Raw genomic sequence first — 14149 nt, forward strand, 5'->3', positions numbered from 1 at the left:
ATCATGAACAAAAACGCTATAGTCTTTTGAACGAAAATTAAGGTCCTAAAAATAATTTCTGAATGATTTCTAAAAAAGCGTGATAAAATCGAAACCATAACCGTGATAAAATCGAGCGTGAATTTGGCGAGTATTGATAAAATCGAATAGTGATAAAATCGAAAAACTACTGTACTGTTTTTGTTGTTTCGAAAGAGTTAAGAATGCTCTGTTAAAACTACAATAAAACACTAACTTAGAAGTTTGCTCCAAGCTTTCTTTTGCATGATTAATAATAGCACTCAGTGCTTAATTATAAAATCGCCATAAAACGTAGTGCCAGTTCTCGATCAAGGTGTCAAAATAGGGCACGCTCAGGTGAGGTTGAATTGGAATTCCCATTTTTACGCAAAGTTATTGCGGTTTAAGGTTTAAAATTATTTCCTCAATCTTTGAGCTTGTTTTATCAAAAATCTTTTCCATGTTTTCATAATCAAAAAATCTAAAGATAATGGATTCTGTTTAAGCTAGTTCATATAATTTAAGGTAATTCGTATCATTTCAGTTAATTTAACCCTCCCAGTTTGCCAGCTGATTTATAAACTTTAAGATTAGGCCAACCAATCCTGTGCAAAGGACCCGTTCATGGGGGCAAGTGGGTTTGAAGTTCAAATTAAGTTAAAAATAATAACAATAAAAAATTTCAAAACAAGTCATAATAATAGTTAATTATCAATGCTATTTCCTGTAAGTCATTGATTTTTCTTGTCATTTCTAGATCTTATGTTCAACTTACTTCAAAAAATCATAATCAAAATAGTCGTATTTTTGAAATGTCTTAAAAAATCGAAATTTTTGTAGGTTTGTGAAGAAATAAAGTCCTAGATTTCTTCATCTAAAAAGTTGTTGGATTGGTAAAGAAAAACATTGACGGCTGATGTTGTAAATAGGACTGAGTATTATTGAAAAAGGATGAAAATCAATGGAAACTTGTCTATTTTATAAAAATTTAAATCAATTTTACGAACTGTAGACAAGAATTTGTGACCTTGTTTGTCTTTGTTTTAATTACGCTTGTTGTCAAAAACAGTTTTGCCCTAGTTGCGAAAACTTATTTCATGACTTTGTTGAGATTTTAAGAATGAGGAAATTAAAATTTGAGCCCTGTTAGTTAGGATCAGTCTGAAATTCCTGGAACCACACTAATAAAATAAATTTTAAAGACTTGCGTCATCCTTTCTGGTCTAAGCAAGAACTTAAGAATTTTTTTCTGTTTCATTACGTAGGAATTATAGGAATTATGCTCATTCTGGACCATTATCCTTGACAAAATCCCAACACACGTTTTTATGAATGTTTATCAACTTGATAGCAATCTACCAATGAGATCACAGTAGACCGATGTAATTTCCGCGCTGCAACCGCTCGGTGTCAAATTCCAGTGCCAGTAGAAGATCTATCGAACCTTACCGAGAGGACCGAGAATGTCCTACGCAACGCAGCGGGACTTTTTCAACGTGACCTTCCACAATGAGGACCCGAAGCTGCCGGACCGGAAGCGGAGTGATGGGGCCCTCATGACATACGAATTTTGCTCGGACAACCGAGCCTGGGCCCTGGACAAGGAGAAGCGCTCCAACTACATCCTGGATGTGGTGCACAAGACACGCTACAAGAAGGCGATGTTGAATGTAGGTTTGTTTACGTTTCAAATAACTGAAAATTCATGATTTCTCTTCTTTTACAGCCCCAAGGTGATTACGCGCTCAGTAAGGAATACCTCATTCAACTTGACGTGCAAGATTTGGCAGAGTACGTCATTTGTCTTCAGGAGGAAATACAGAGGATGAACCAGCAACAAGGCTCACAATCTCAACAGCCTCCGTGTGCAAAATTCGGTTTCTATTCGACCAACTCGGACCAGCTAGAAAACCAAGCAAGACAATTGCAACAGGACCGGGATGAATTCGAACAGCAAATGGCCGACCTCGAAGAGGTGATAGTGGATCTGAAGGAACGAGCAGACCGTTACGAAAATCTGGCCCGGGAAAACGAACTGCTTCGCTGCCAGCTGCAATCCCGGTCCTCGGAGTGTACCGATAAAATGAAACTGATTAACGCCGAGGCACAGGCCAGCTTTAATCGGTTGAGGGCTGAGGATGCGGAAAAATTGGAGGCAGAACTCATTATTTTTAAAGCCGAATACGAGGAACTGCGACAGCAAAACTTGGAACTGCGAGAACACCTGCAGAGGGCGTACACTTGTCAGACCAAGCTGGCCGAACTGAAGCGGCAACTTACCCTGGAACAGGAACTACGCGAAAAGGTCGAAGATGATCTGGAGCATATGTTGGTAAGAGTCGGAACCCACAGTATTCCATTCGATTCGAAATTTTGTATTTGTAATTAGTATTGTTCTATGTATTTATTAAAACACGCTTATTTCTTGTTACAAATCTTACTCTCTGGAGCCACGATTTCATTTTATAGCCGTAATAAAGTATTGAGTTCGGAATTCTGAATCAGTATTCTAAATTCTGAATTCTGAATTATAAATTCTGAACTATGAATTCTGATTTCTAAACTTTGTATTCTGAATTCTGAATTCTGAATCTGAATTCTGAATCTAAATTCTGAATCTGAATTCTGAATCTGAATTCTGAATCTGAATTCTAAATCTGACTTCTGAATCTGAATTCTGAATCTGAATTCTGAATCTGAATTCTGAATCTGAATTCTGAATCTGAATTCTGAATCTGAATTCTGAATCTGAATTCTGAATCTGAATTCTGAATCTGAATTCTGAATCTGAATTCTGAATCTGAATTCTGAATCTAAATTCTGAATCTGAATTCTAAATCTGAATTCTGAATCTGAATTCTGAATCTGAATTCTGAATCTGAATTCTGAATCTGAATTCTGAATCTGAATTCTGAATCTGAATTCTGAATCTGAATTCTGAATCTGAATTCTGAATCTGAATCGGAATTCTGAAATCTGAATCTGAATTCTAAATTCTGAATCTGAATTTTGAACTTGATTTCTGAATCTGAATTCTGATTATGAAATTGCAAATCTGAATTCTGAATCAGAAAGCTTAATCTAAATTCTGAATCCGAATTCTGAATCTGAATTCTTAATCTGAATTGTAAATCTGAATTATGAATCTAAATTCTGAATCTGAATCGGAATTCTGAATTCTGAATCTGAATCGGAATTCTGAATTCTGAATCTGAATCGAAATTCTGAATTCTGAATCTGAATTCTGAACCTGATTTCTGAATCTGAATTCTGATTCTGAAATTGTAAATCTGAATTCTGAATCAGAAAGCTTAATCAGAATTCTTAATCCAAATTCTGAATCTGAATTCTTAATCTGAGTTCTGAATTCTGACTCTGCATTCTCTATTTTGAATCTGAATCTGATTTCTGAATCTAATTTTTGAATTCCGAATCTGAAATTAGAACTCATTTTCTGGTATTATTTCTTGAGTTTTATTATTTTACATTTGAATTTCAGATTGTTGTACCAAATTATAACTCGACTTGTTATTCTTCACTTTTAAAATGAATTTTTTTTTAAATCTGAAATTGTCTTCTGATGAATGTGTGTTAGGTTTACTTCAACAACATTTTTGATTTTATCATTCAAGAATCTATACGACAAACAATCTGCGGAGCTTCGCCTCAAGACAAACTATTTCGTCGGAGGTCAGGCGCTGCCAGCAATCGAAAGCATTGCTTACGATAAACCTTCAACTCCTCCTCCTCGGTCTCAGCCGACCTCCAAACAAGATGAAGCTTGCATGAATTGTGAAAACTTGCGGCAACAGCTAGCAAAAGTACAGGATGTTCATGCGGCCGAGTTGAAGCAGAAGGATCATCTGATACAGGAGCTGCAAAATAAATTAGATGTTAAAGTAGATACCCCCGTGAAGTTAGATGCTCCTGTAAAGGAAGATACCACTGGTCAAAACGATCAAGTGGGTATACAGCTAGGACAATGTGAAAAAGAATTGGCCGAATTAAAACAACAGCTATCAGCTGCCGCCGAACAGCAGAAGGCACTGGAGCAACAGCTGACAGCCGAGAAAGAATTTTCGGCGAATAAACAGAAACTTGTCGAAGAACTGCAAACGAAGGCTTCTGTACCGAGTCCGGTAGTGGTCATTGAAGAATCAGACGATCCTGCTACGCAGCAATTGATTGAACTCCAGAAACAGCTGAACGATGCCCGGCAACAACTGGAAGCACAAGCTAAAGAAAAGAACCAGTTGGCCGAACAGAACACAAAACTGCAATCCCAAATGACGCAGCTACAAGATAGTGTTCGTGTTTCTGAGGCAGCATTAAAACAAAAAGATGCTGAACTTGCGGATGTCAAGGCACAAACGACTCAGGCGGCAACACCACTGCCTGCGACAAGTTCGAAATCTGACACCGAACTACTTGAATGCACTAAGAAGACGGAAAGTTTACAAACAGAAGTAGACCGACTGCGTGGAGAGTTGGCAACGGCCAAAGGGCAGCAAAAACAGGGAGTCGATTCGGCAGATTTACAGAGCGAAATCGAAAATCTCAAGCAAAAACTACAGACGGCCAACGATGGCATAGCCGCGAAAGAAGCTGAACTCAAAAACTGTAATGCAGAGATTGCGAAAATGGTGAACGTACAGAAGGAAATGGAAAAACAGATTGCTTTAAGCGATTCGAAAGCTTTGGAGGCATCGAATGCTTTGGCAGCACAAATGGAAACCATAGCAAAGGAGGCAGAACGAAAAGCTTCTGATGAGGCGGAACGAAAAGCTTCTGCAGAGGCAGAACGGAAAGCTTCTGCTGAGGCAGAACGGAAAGCTTCTGCTGAGGCGGAAAGAAAAGCTTCTGCTGAGGCAGAACGAAAAGCTTCTGCAGAGGTAGAAAAAACAGCTTTAGAAGAGACCGAGGCAGAGGCTGAGACTGTAGAATCGGATATCCCACAGATGGAGGAGGTTGACGAATCTTCCACAGTCGAATCACTTCCAAAAGGTAGTATCGATGAAATCGCAGAGAAACTTCCATCAATGGAAGAACAAATAACCCCCGGAGTAGAAGTTCTTTTCGGTATTGATCAAATGGAAGAACTCGGTCTATCAGAGGCACCTGAAGTGACAGCTAGAAAACTTTCAACTCTTCAACGAGCTAGCGACGACGAAGACGAAGGAGTAATCGGTGAAGACATTTCAGCCGAATCGACCGAAACTCTGGTTCCTGAGGCGGAGCATTCAGGCGAAGAAGAGGTTTTTGCAGAGGAAGAAGAAGAAGTTGGAGAGGGCGAAAGCGCGAGGAAAAGCTCCGAAGAACTCGAAGCGGAAAAACTTGCAGAAGCCGAAGCCATATTCGATAGCGACATGATCACTCTCGGTCATTCCGACATGAATAAAACTAAGAAAATTGCTTTCAAAATTTATCGCTGTGGTATTCAGGTACGGAGAAAAAACTTTATAAAATTTAGAAAATAATGAATTCCGCTCTGCTAGGTACTGGTACTCGGGGAGCTGGATCACTTGCATCGGGAAATTTGTCGAGCTTTCTTCGAACGGTTCGGAATTTTGAATCAAAGCTTCAACGTGGTCGACCAAAGCATGTGCACCTGTACTCAGCTCCTGCAGAACCTTCGAACTATGGGGGATAACGAAATGATGGGACTACTCAACCCGGGTACCTCGATTCCGATTAGAAATCCGATGCTGTTGGAAGACGAAATTCCGGTCAAAATACCAGCTGAGCCCAAACCAAGAACTACTAGACCCAGCACTTCGGCAGGCGTGCCCAACGATGCGAACATTTTGTATTCATTGTTCACTGGAATGCCGCCCCCGGGGCCGAGCCAGACCAATGGGAATGGGAAGAAAACGACGGAACGAGTTGTGATGGACAACTTCCCGGAATCGTGTCGGTAAGAAATTTAAGTTCAAAACATTCGCCTCGATACTCTGTAGTCAGCTCAAACTTCCTTCAATTTCAGATCGAGACCTTGGAGAGCACCCAGAACTCCTACCGAAACAATAGTTGCCAGAACGCTAGCCGATGGTTCTCGACTCTATGCCCGGCAAAAGAGAAACACGTAAAGTAGCTCCCAATAAGTTTCAGAGTTTTTGGTTTTGTTCGCAATTTTCTCTGTGTGCTACTACTTTACTACAAACGAATTTAGCAGAAAGCCAACCTTTTATAAACCCTAAATTATCAGTAGCAATAGGATTTAAAAAAAATGAATAAAATTATTGAACTTTTATGAATTTGTGCCACTTCAAACATTGTTAGAAGAGTTTCAACAACGTTAAACGACCGTAAAATTATAAGATGATGACGACCATTAGCTTGAACTTGGATTGAGGTCACACCGTTTTGCTGTGGTGTATACACTGCAGTTGGCTCAACTTGGATCCCTTTGGACATGTAAAACTCCCGCTGATCTTTGGAGCAATAGTCTCTGCCTTGATTCACAGTTAGCTTGCTTCGAAATCAAATGTCCTAGAGCAACAGTTGCCATCGCTTCGTACTCTCGGAACCGTTGGAATACCTCGGACTTCTTCTTCAGGGGATACACTGGTAACCTGTAACCATGTCGTGCTTAACGAGTGCTTGCAAATTCTGGATGCCCAAATGGCCAAGTCGACGGTGCCATAGATTACAGCTCCACACAAGTTGGCCGCCACAGTATTGAGGACCAAATCAAGCTCGTAAAGGTCGCCACGCATGGGACATTTTCCGATCAACTTTTCGTCGTACCGCACAGTTGCTTCCGTTTTCTTGAAAGTACAGGGTGACAAAAAAGTCCGGTCACACAGGAAAACCTCAATATCTCAAAGAATAAGGAGAAAATCTGAATGTGGTTTTCGTAGCTTTATTCAGTATAACTCATAAAGTTACTTCACAGACGATATCTCGGAATTACACCACCTTTATCTGATCGAAACAGATTCTGACTTCTCAGAAAGTTGCGCAAGCGGCGCGCACCTGCTCCATCGGCATCTCGTCCCAGATTTTCGTGATAACTCGCATGAATTCCTCCAAATTGGCTTTTTTATAGTCGTTCAGCTTCGACATCATGTGTCCCCTCACGAAATAATCCAGTGGATTCAGATCCGGAGACGACGGAGACCATTCATTCTTCGAAATTAAATCGGTCAAGTTTTCCTCACACCCCGCCTGAACAACCTTTGCGGTGTGGGATGCTGCGCCATCTGTCAGAAAGCAAGACTGACGTCTTATTTTGGAACCGGGAAACGTTCAGCTTGTCCGCAGGAGCTTGCTGGAGGCTCACACTCCAAACCCGATCATTTTGGCGATTGACTGTTTGCTCCAAAATTAACAGCTTCTCGTCCGAAAAAATAAGCTCGTCATCTGCGCGCCAAACCGAGCAGCGATAACAGCTGCCCTTAACTCTGCCATGGCTCACAATTCAATGTAAACATACTGCACAGAAACGAAACTCTTCCACTTTGGGCAACAGAGTTAGACCTTTCATTTGCAAGGCACCAGAGAGATGCAACGTGTAGGCTACAGGCGACCCCAAAAAAGTGTGACCAGACTTTTTTGTCACCCTGTATTTCAGTCCATATTTGCTTTTGCCATCTTCTTCACAGAGAGAAAATTTTCTTGAAGATCAGAAACAAACAGCACATCCTTCAGGACCAATTTGACGCCTTCCTTAATGACGCCCGTAATTGTACCTCACTGTACCATGTGTACCGTAATTATGTCACATTGATGATCACCGGTGTCTTTAACTTCGTAAGGTCAGCAAAACAATGTTTCACGTTCACGAGGTGGTCCGTGGCCCCAGAATCAAATTTGAAGGCGCTCTCGAACAACATCCAGTTTCAGATTTTCCTCCCCAAGATTCTCCAAGGCAGTAACTTAGGGGTCAAACCGGTCAAACCATTCGGGAAGAGTGGCAAAAGCTGAGCAATTACGTCGTTTTCTTCGAGCTTAGCTCTGGCCAACTTCAGATGGCGAATAAGGTCTTCGAAGATCTTCAAATTGTCCTTCACTGACTATCCTTCAACCACCCGCGATGCCAGGTAGATGATTGACGTTTGGTAGTTAGGAAAAATGTATGGCCGTTTTCAAAAGCTTTCCTAACTAATCTAAACTTCCAAACTTCCCTAACTAATGGAGGACATGGTGTCGCTAGTGTTTGCTTAACAACTCCCATTTTCAGCTATGCAAGTTGCTTTGGGATGAAGGTCTGCGACAAAACAGATTTCTTGGCATAAACGTTCTTCAGGCTTGTCAAATTTTCTTTGACGTATCCTTATCCTGTACAAAGTCCAGCAGGTCACCGTGAATAAACGAAATCAGATCTCTACTCCGGAGACAGCGTCTTCACTTCCTGCCAGCCATGGGTTTCGTCAATTGTGCGGATTTCACTGGCTTGACTACGCAGCCACAAGCTCCGGCAGACGACATACTCATCATCGGCGACTTCAATCTACCTGGTTTGAAATGGTGTTCCTCCCCAAGCGGCTTTTTATTTCCGGATCCTGCTCGTTCTTCATTCTCAGCATCCTCTAATATCTTCCTTGACTCCTTGAGCACCGCGACTCTTCGACAGATCAACAAAATTGAAAATGAAAACGGCCGTATGCTTGATCTCTGCTTCGTGAACGAAGGGATCAAGAATCCGACGATCGAATCTGCTCCTGCTCCTCTGGTTAAAACTGTCCCGCATCATCCAGCCTTAGTGATTTCACTCGATATCACTAAAATACTTGGCTCAGAAGAGAAAACTGCGTATTTCTATCACGATTTTAAGAACGTTGACTTCGAAGCCACATCCCTCGTCCTGCAATCCATTGATTGGGAGGCTGAGCTCGATTTTTCTAATCCCAATGCAGCTGCCGAGACGTTTGCGAACATCCTGAACTATATCATCGATCGCCATGTGCCGAAACGTAGCACGGCTACCAATCTACGGACCCCCTGGGTTACTGGAAGTCTTCGGAGACTTAAGACGGCTAAGCAGCGCGCACTACGCAACTACAACAAACACATGTCCCTCTACACTAAGGACAAATATCGCAAATTGAATTCTGCCTATAAGAAAGTGTTCGGGCTCGGCCGATGGGGGGGTTCGGATTTCGAGGGATTTCTTCCCGTCTCCAGTCGACGGCATCCACCAGCAGCAGAAACTCAAGTAAGTCACCAATCAATTTCGCACAACAGCTCGTTCACCCGCTGGGGGAGTGATTTTGTTTCACTTTGGTGTACCTTGATTATGATTTCACCACTGCACAAGCCTTGCATTCGTTGCACCGAATGGTTATCCGCGAATTTCGGATGTATTACATAGATAAGTCGCTTGATTGGACTTTAACTAATTTATTGGAGAATAAGTAAAACCCGTGCTGTTCGTTTAACTCTAGATTCTATTCTAACAACTAAAATGGCTTACTAAACTATTGTATGTAGCTCTCTCTGGATTCATCGCTATGTTGCGAGAGAGTTGATTATACACTAGGGTACGATCACAAATATTGGTTTTACGAACAAATGAGTTACAGTGTCAAGTGAACATAAGACACATTACAACACAAACATAATCTAATTCCAGATCGGTGTAGTACCGATCAGAAAGCCATTAAGCGTTGCTACCAGAATTATATTAATCGGTTACAACAGAATTTCAAGAGCAGTCCGAAATCTTTTTGGAAGCACGTGAAAAATCAGCGGAGAGAATCAGGGCTTCCGTCTCACATGTTCCTGAACAGCGACACAGTGAACTCTGATCCCGAAATTTGTGATCTATTTGCCGAGAAGTTCTCTAGCATCTTTACAACTGGATCCATTTCTCCTGAGCAACTGGCTAGAGCTGTGAGAAATATATTTCCTACACCTTCTTCGTTTAACGGTATCACAATCGACGATGCATCCATATCGAAAGCGACAGTTAAGCTGAAAAAATCTACATCTTTGGGTCCGGATGGTATACCTGCTACTTTTTTGAAGCGTTTTATGCCACTTCTGCTGTTTCCTATCCGGCATATTTTCCAATCATCGCTGGATGTTGGAATCTTTCCCTCACTATGACAAGAGAGACGTTAACAACTACCGCGGAATTTCAGCTCTATGCGCGATGGCCAAATTGTTTGAATTGGTTCTCCTGGATCCCATTAATTCGTTCTTCAAGCACCAACTTTCCAATGATCAACATGAGTTCATGCCTAAACGATCCACGACTACCAACTTACTCACCTTCACATCTTTTGTGCAAGACAGCTTTGCTATGAAAACCCAAACTGATGCCATAAATACTGACCTTTCTGCTGCATTCGACAAGGTGAACCACGATATCGCTATCGCAAAGCTGGAATGTCTGGGTTTCTGTGGATCCCTTTTGCACTGGTTCCATAGTTACTTAACAGGTCGAAAGTTATCCGTTCGTATTGGTGACTCCTTCTCAAATCATTTTCTTGCCTGCTCCGGCGTGCCTCAAGGAAGTCATTTAGGACCACTTATTTTCGTGATATATTTTAACGACGTACTCTCGCTCCTTGACTGCAAAAAACTTGCATATGCTGACGACCTGAAACTCTTTCACACCATAAACGGCCAAGAGGACATCAATTTCCTGCAGCAGCAGTTCAATGTGTTTGCTCAATGGTGTGACCTGAATTGCCTGCCCCTGAATCGCAGTAAATGCTCCGTCGTATCATTTTCTCGTAAGCGACTCCCTCTTTATGCGGAGTACGTTCTTGGAGACGGAATCATTTCTCGATCCGGAGCCAGCGTCTTCACCTGGTCCCAGTCAAGATTCTCGTCGACAGTTCGGATTTCAGCTTCGCCGCCACGAGTTTCTGGGTCTGCCTCTTCATCGATGACCTTCTGGATTCCAATCTAGCGCCTCTCTGCAAATCTCGTTTTCATCTTTCCGCAGCGTGTGCCCAATCCATCTCCACTTACGTTCCCGAATCTCGATTTCTAGCGCCTTTTGATGACACCGGCGATGAAGTTCAACGTTTGAGATCCAGTTGCCAGGCCACCAAGCGCGGATGATGTTCCGCAGGCAGCGATTCACAAAAACTTGCAGTTTTCGCGTCGTCACCGCATATGTGCACCAAGTTTCACACCCATACAGCAATACGGATTTGACGTTTGAGTTGAAGATTTGGATTTTTGTTCGTAGAGAGATCTGGCGTGACCGCCAGATGTTTCGGAGACTCACAAACAAAAATCGGGCTTTTCTGATCTGGGTTTCGATGTCTTTCCTGGTACCACCATCAGGCGTTATGTGGCTACCAAGATACTGGAAGCACTCCACTTTCTTAACTTGTTGCCCAGCTACCATGAAACTGGAGGGATTTCCGACATTGACTTTGAGACCTGCTGCCTTGGAACTTTCGGTGAGGTCGTCGAGTTTGCTCTGCATATCCGGTTGTGTTTGGGCGAGCAAAACAATATCGTCAGCCAGGTCAAGGTCGTTCAGTTGCTCCATTGTTGAAGGATTCCACGGCAATCCTCGGTTCGGTGCACAGTCAATCGATCCAATCAGAATCTCATCCATTACGACGAGAAAAAGTAGCGGTGATAAGATACATCCTTGTCTCACTCCAGCAGTTACCGGCAGAGCTGCAAATTATCAGTGTCAGACAGCCAATGTCAGCCGACTTTGATACTGCTTTGCATGTCTATGTCATGCGATACTGATTTTTGGTCAGCGACATGTGCTCATAATGTCATGACCAAGTTGAATGAACGACATCATGCTTGCTACGACTTTTTTCTTCTTACGGCCAACAGCTACATTTTTTCAACTGTTGCGCAACTTATAACGTAAAATCCCTCCCATAACAGCCAGAAAATGAAATAGAAAGATGATCGTATGTGTGGTGCGAGTGGAGTTCAAAAATGTCATTCAATATTGACATCGCTGCCTGACTGACATTGTAGCTTGGTCATTCAACTCGTAGATGACTTTGATATTCTTTCGATAACATTGACTACTAGACGTTGGTCGGGTCAAACGAAATCGACTGAAATTTATCAGCCTTGGTTACCGGGATTGGTTCGGACAAGACACCATCGTGCAAGACCTTGCACGAAAATGCCTCGTATTGTGCTTCGATGAGATGGACTAGTTTCTCTGGGACCCCCTCGTCGCCTTAGAGCCGCCCAGATGTTTTCATGGTTAAGTCGGTCAAATGCTTTTTCGAAATCAACGAAACCCAGCAGAAGAGAGTCCTGGAATCCGTTGATTTGTTCCAGTATGATTCGTAGCGTTGTGATGTGGTCCACACATGATCGTCCGGATTGGAATCCAGCTTGTTGCCGTCGGAGTGTAGCGTCAATTTTCTCCTGGATCCTGTTCAGGATCACTTTGCAGAGTACTTTGAGGGTTGTACAGATCAACGTTATGCCTCGCCAGTTACCGCACTCTGTCAGGTCTCCTTTCTTCGGGAGCTTTACGAGGATACCCTGCATCCAGTCGGCCAGGAATGTTGCAGTATCCCAGATGTCAGCGAAAAGACGGTGCAACATTTGTGCTGACAGGGCAGGGTCGGCTTTCAGCATTTCAGCAGGAATGCAATCGATCCCAGGTGCTTTGTTGGATTTCATGTTTTTGATTGCCGCTTCTATTTCAGCCAGCGAAGGCGCTTCCGAGTTGACGCCATTTATGCGACTTACTGTTGGCGCTTCGAGCTGCGGATTCTGTTGGCCATCGCTATTCGTGACTCGGAAGAGTTGTTCGAAGTGCTCAGTCCATCGTTTGAGCTGATCTGTTCAATCGGTCAATAACTGACCTGCTCGGTCTTTCAGCGGCATTCTTGCATTAGTCCTTGCACCAATGAGGCGGCGAGAAATGTCATAAGAAAAGTCAAGCGCCTCTCTGCAAATCTGGTAACATCTCTTCGCAGCGTTTGTCCAATCCATCTCCACTTACGTTCCCGAATCTCGATTTCGCCTTTGGATGACACCGGCGATGTAGTTCCACGTTTGAGATCCAGTTGCCATACTGAAAGTTTTAAACCTACCACCCCGTCGGCGTTACAGGGACTCCCTTTATTAGGCCTCAGGGCGGATCGCTTATCACAAGGAAATCGCAGGGAGTTCGAACTCTAGGATCAGGAAAACACCAATTATGCACTTCTCTCTCTTTATTTGACATAAGCCACAATTCTATTGTAGGTATATGCGCAAACTAGTAATGACCAGATGGTTACGGTACCTTTGAGGGCCAAGCCCTGGTTGTCGGGTTTTGAAGATGGCGGAGCTTCGACGAGGGCAACGCTGCTGCTGCTGACCAACTGCTTTGTCGGTCCAATTCCTACCGGAAACCGGGATGTTCTTTCCGGGAATCTCGCCTACGAGGGCTGGTTGGAGAGCTTGATTGGTCGATCCGAGGGTTGTTGTTCGGAATCGACCACAACCTTCAACCAATGATCACCCGGATGGTAACGGCTATCCGGGGCAATCATGGCCAAACCAAGGATTCTGTCCCGCCAAATGGTTCTTTTTGGCCAAAACTTAGGGGTCCTGTTGAGGAATCAGGCTAATGTATTTCAGCGGGAACAAAATGGCGGTTCGGCATCTCATGGCTTACCTGGTGTCTGGCTTTTATCACTTAGATGGGTTTTTGTGTGCTGGATGTGTCGTGCACTTTGTACTTCACAATGTCGTGGAACTATTAGAAGTGAGCCAGTACCAGGAAGCCGCCTTTGACCGGCATTGAACCGCGAGAACCGGTTGTTGCTCTCCCATTATGGCGGTCACGATCGCTTCGCCTTCGTCTACTCGTCGGGCGTCGCTACCGATCGGGTGGTTACCAAACAGCTCGGGTTACCGTGGATGGCCCTCTGGTTGTGATGTGTTGAAGCTTCCTGGCTGCATACTGGTGGCTTGTGGCTACATTTACTCGCGACCAATCACTACAACCTCGATGAAAGTGTTATCTGACGCTTACAATGCCACCAAGAGTGGCTAATATTCTGCAGGCAGCGATTCAGGAATACTTGCAATGGTTTCAGGTCGTCACCGCATATGAAGGTACACCGAGTTTCACACCCGCACAACAATACGGAGTTGACGGATGGTTCTTACCTTGTGTTAGAAACAGTATTTTAGGGCCTTGACAATTTCATCAATCCCTGTTTCCATCATGCTACACAAAAAAACCAAATAAACAAATAAG

General features: G+C 43.2%; 1 protein-coding gene across 1 annotated transcript; it reads left to right on the forward strand.

Annotated features, from left to right (window-relative positions):
• The first annotated feature begins 1367 nt into the window (after positions 1-1367).
• On the forward strand, positions 1368-6249 carry LOC129749165 (paramyosin-like). The gene is made up of 5 exons (XM_055744080.1): positions 1368-1670; positions 1727-2332; positions 3633-5441; positions 5496-5914; positions 5984-6249. Exons 1-5 carry the CDS (start codon positions 1464-1466, stop codon positions 6084-6086), a joined length of 3144 nt encoding a protein of 1047 aa, XP_055600055.1. The 5' UTR covers positions 1368-1463; the 3' UTR covers positions 6087-6249.
• The last annotated feature ends 7900 nt before the right edge of the window (positions 6250-14149 follow it).

The sequence above is a fragment of the Uranotaenia lowii genome, chromosome 1, assembly GCF_029784155.1.
Source record: "Uranotaenia lowii strain MFRU-FL chromosome 1, ASM2978415v1, whole genome shotgun sequence".
Taxonomy (NCBI): Eukaryota; Metazoa; Arthropoda; class Insecta; order Diptera; family Culicidae; genus Uranotaenia; species Uranotaenia lowii.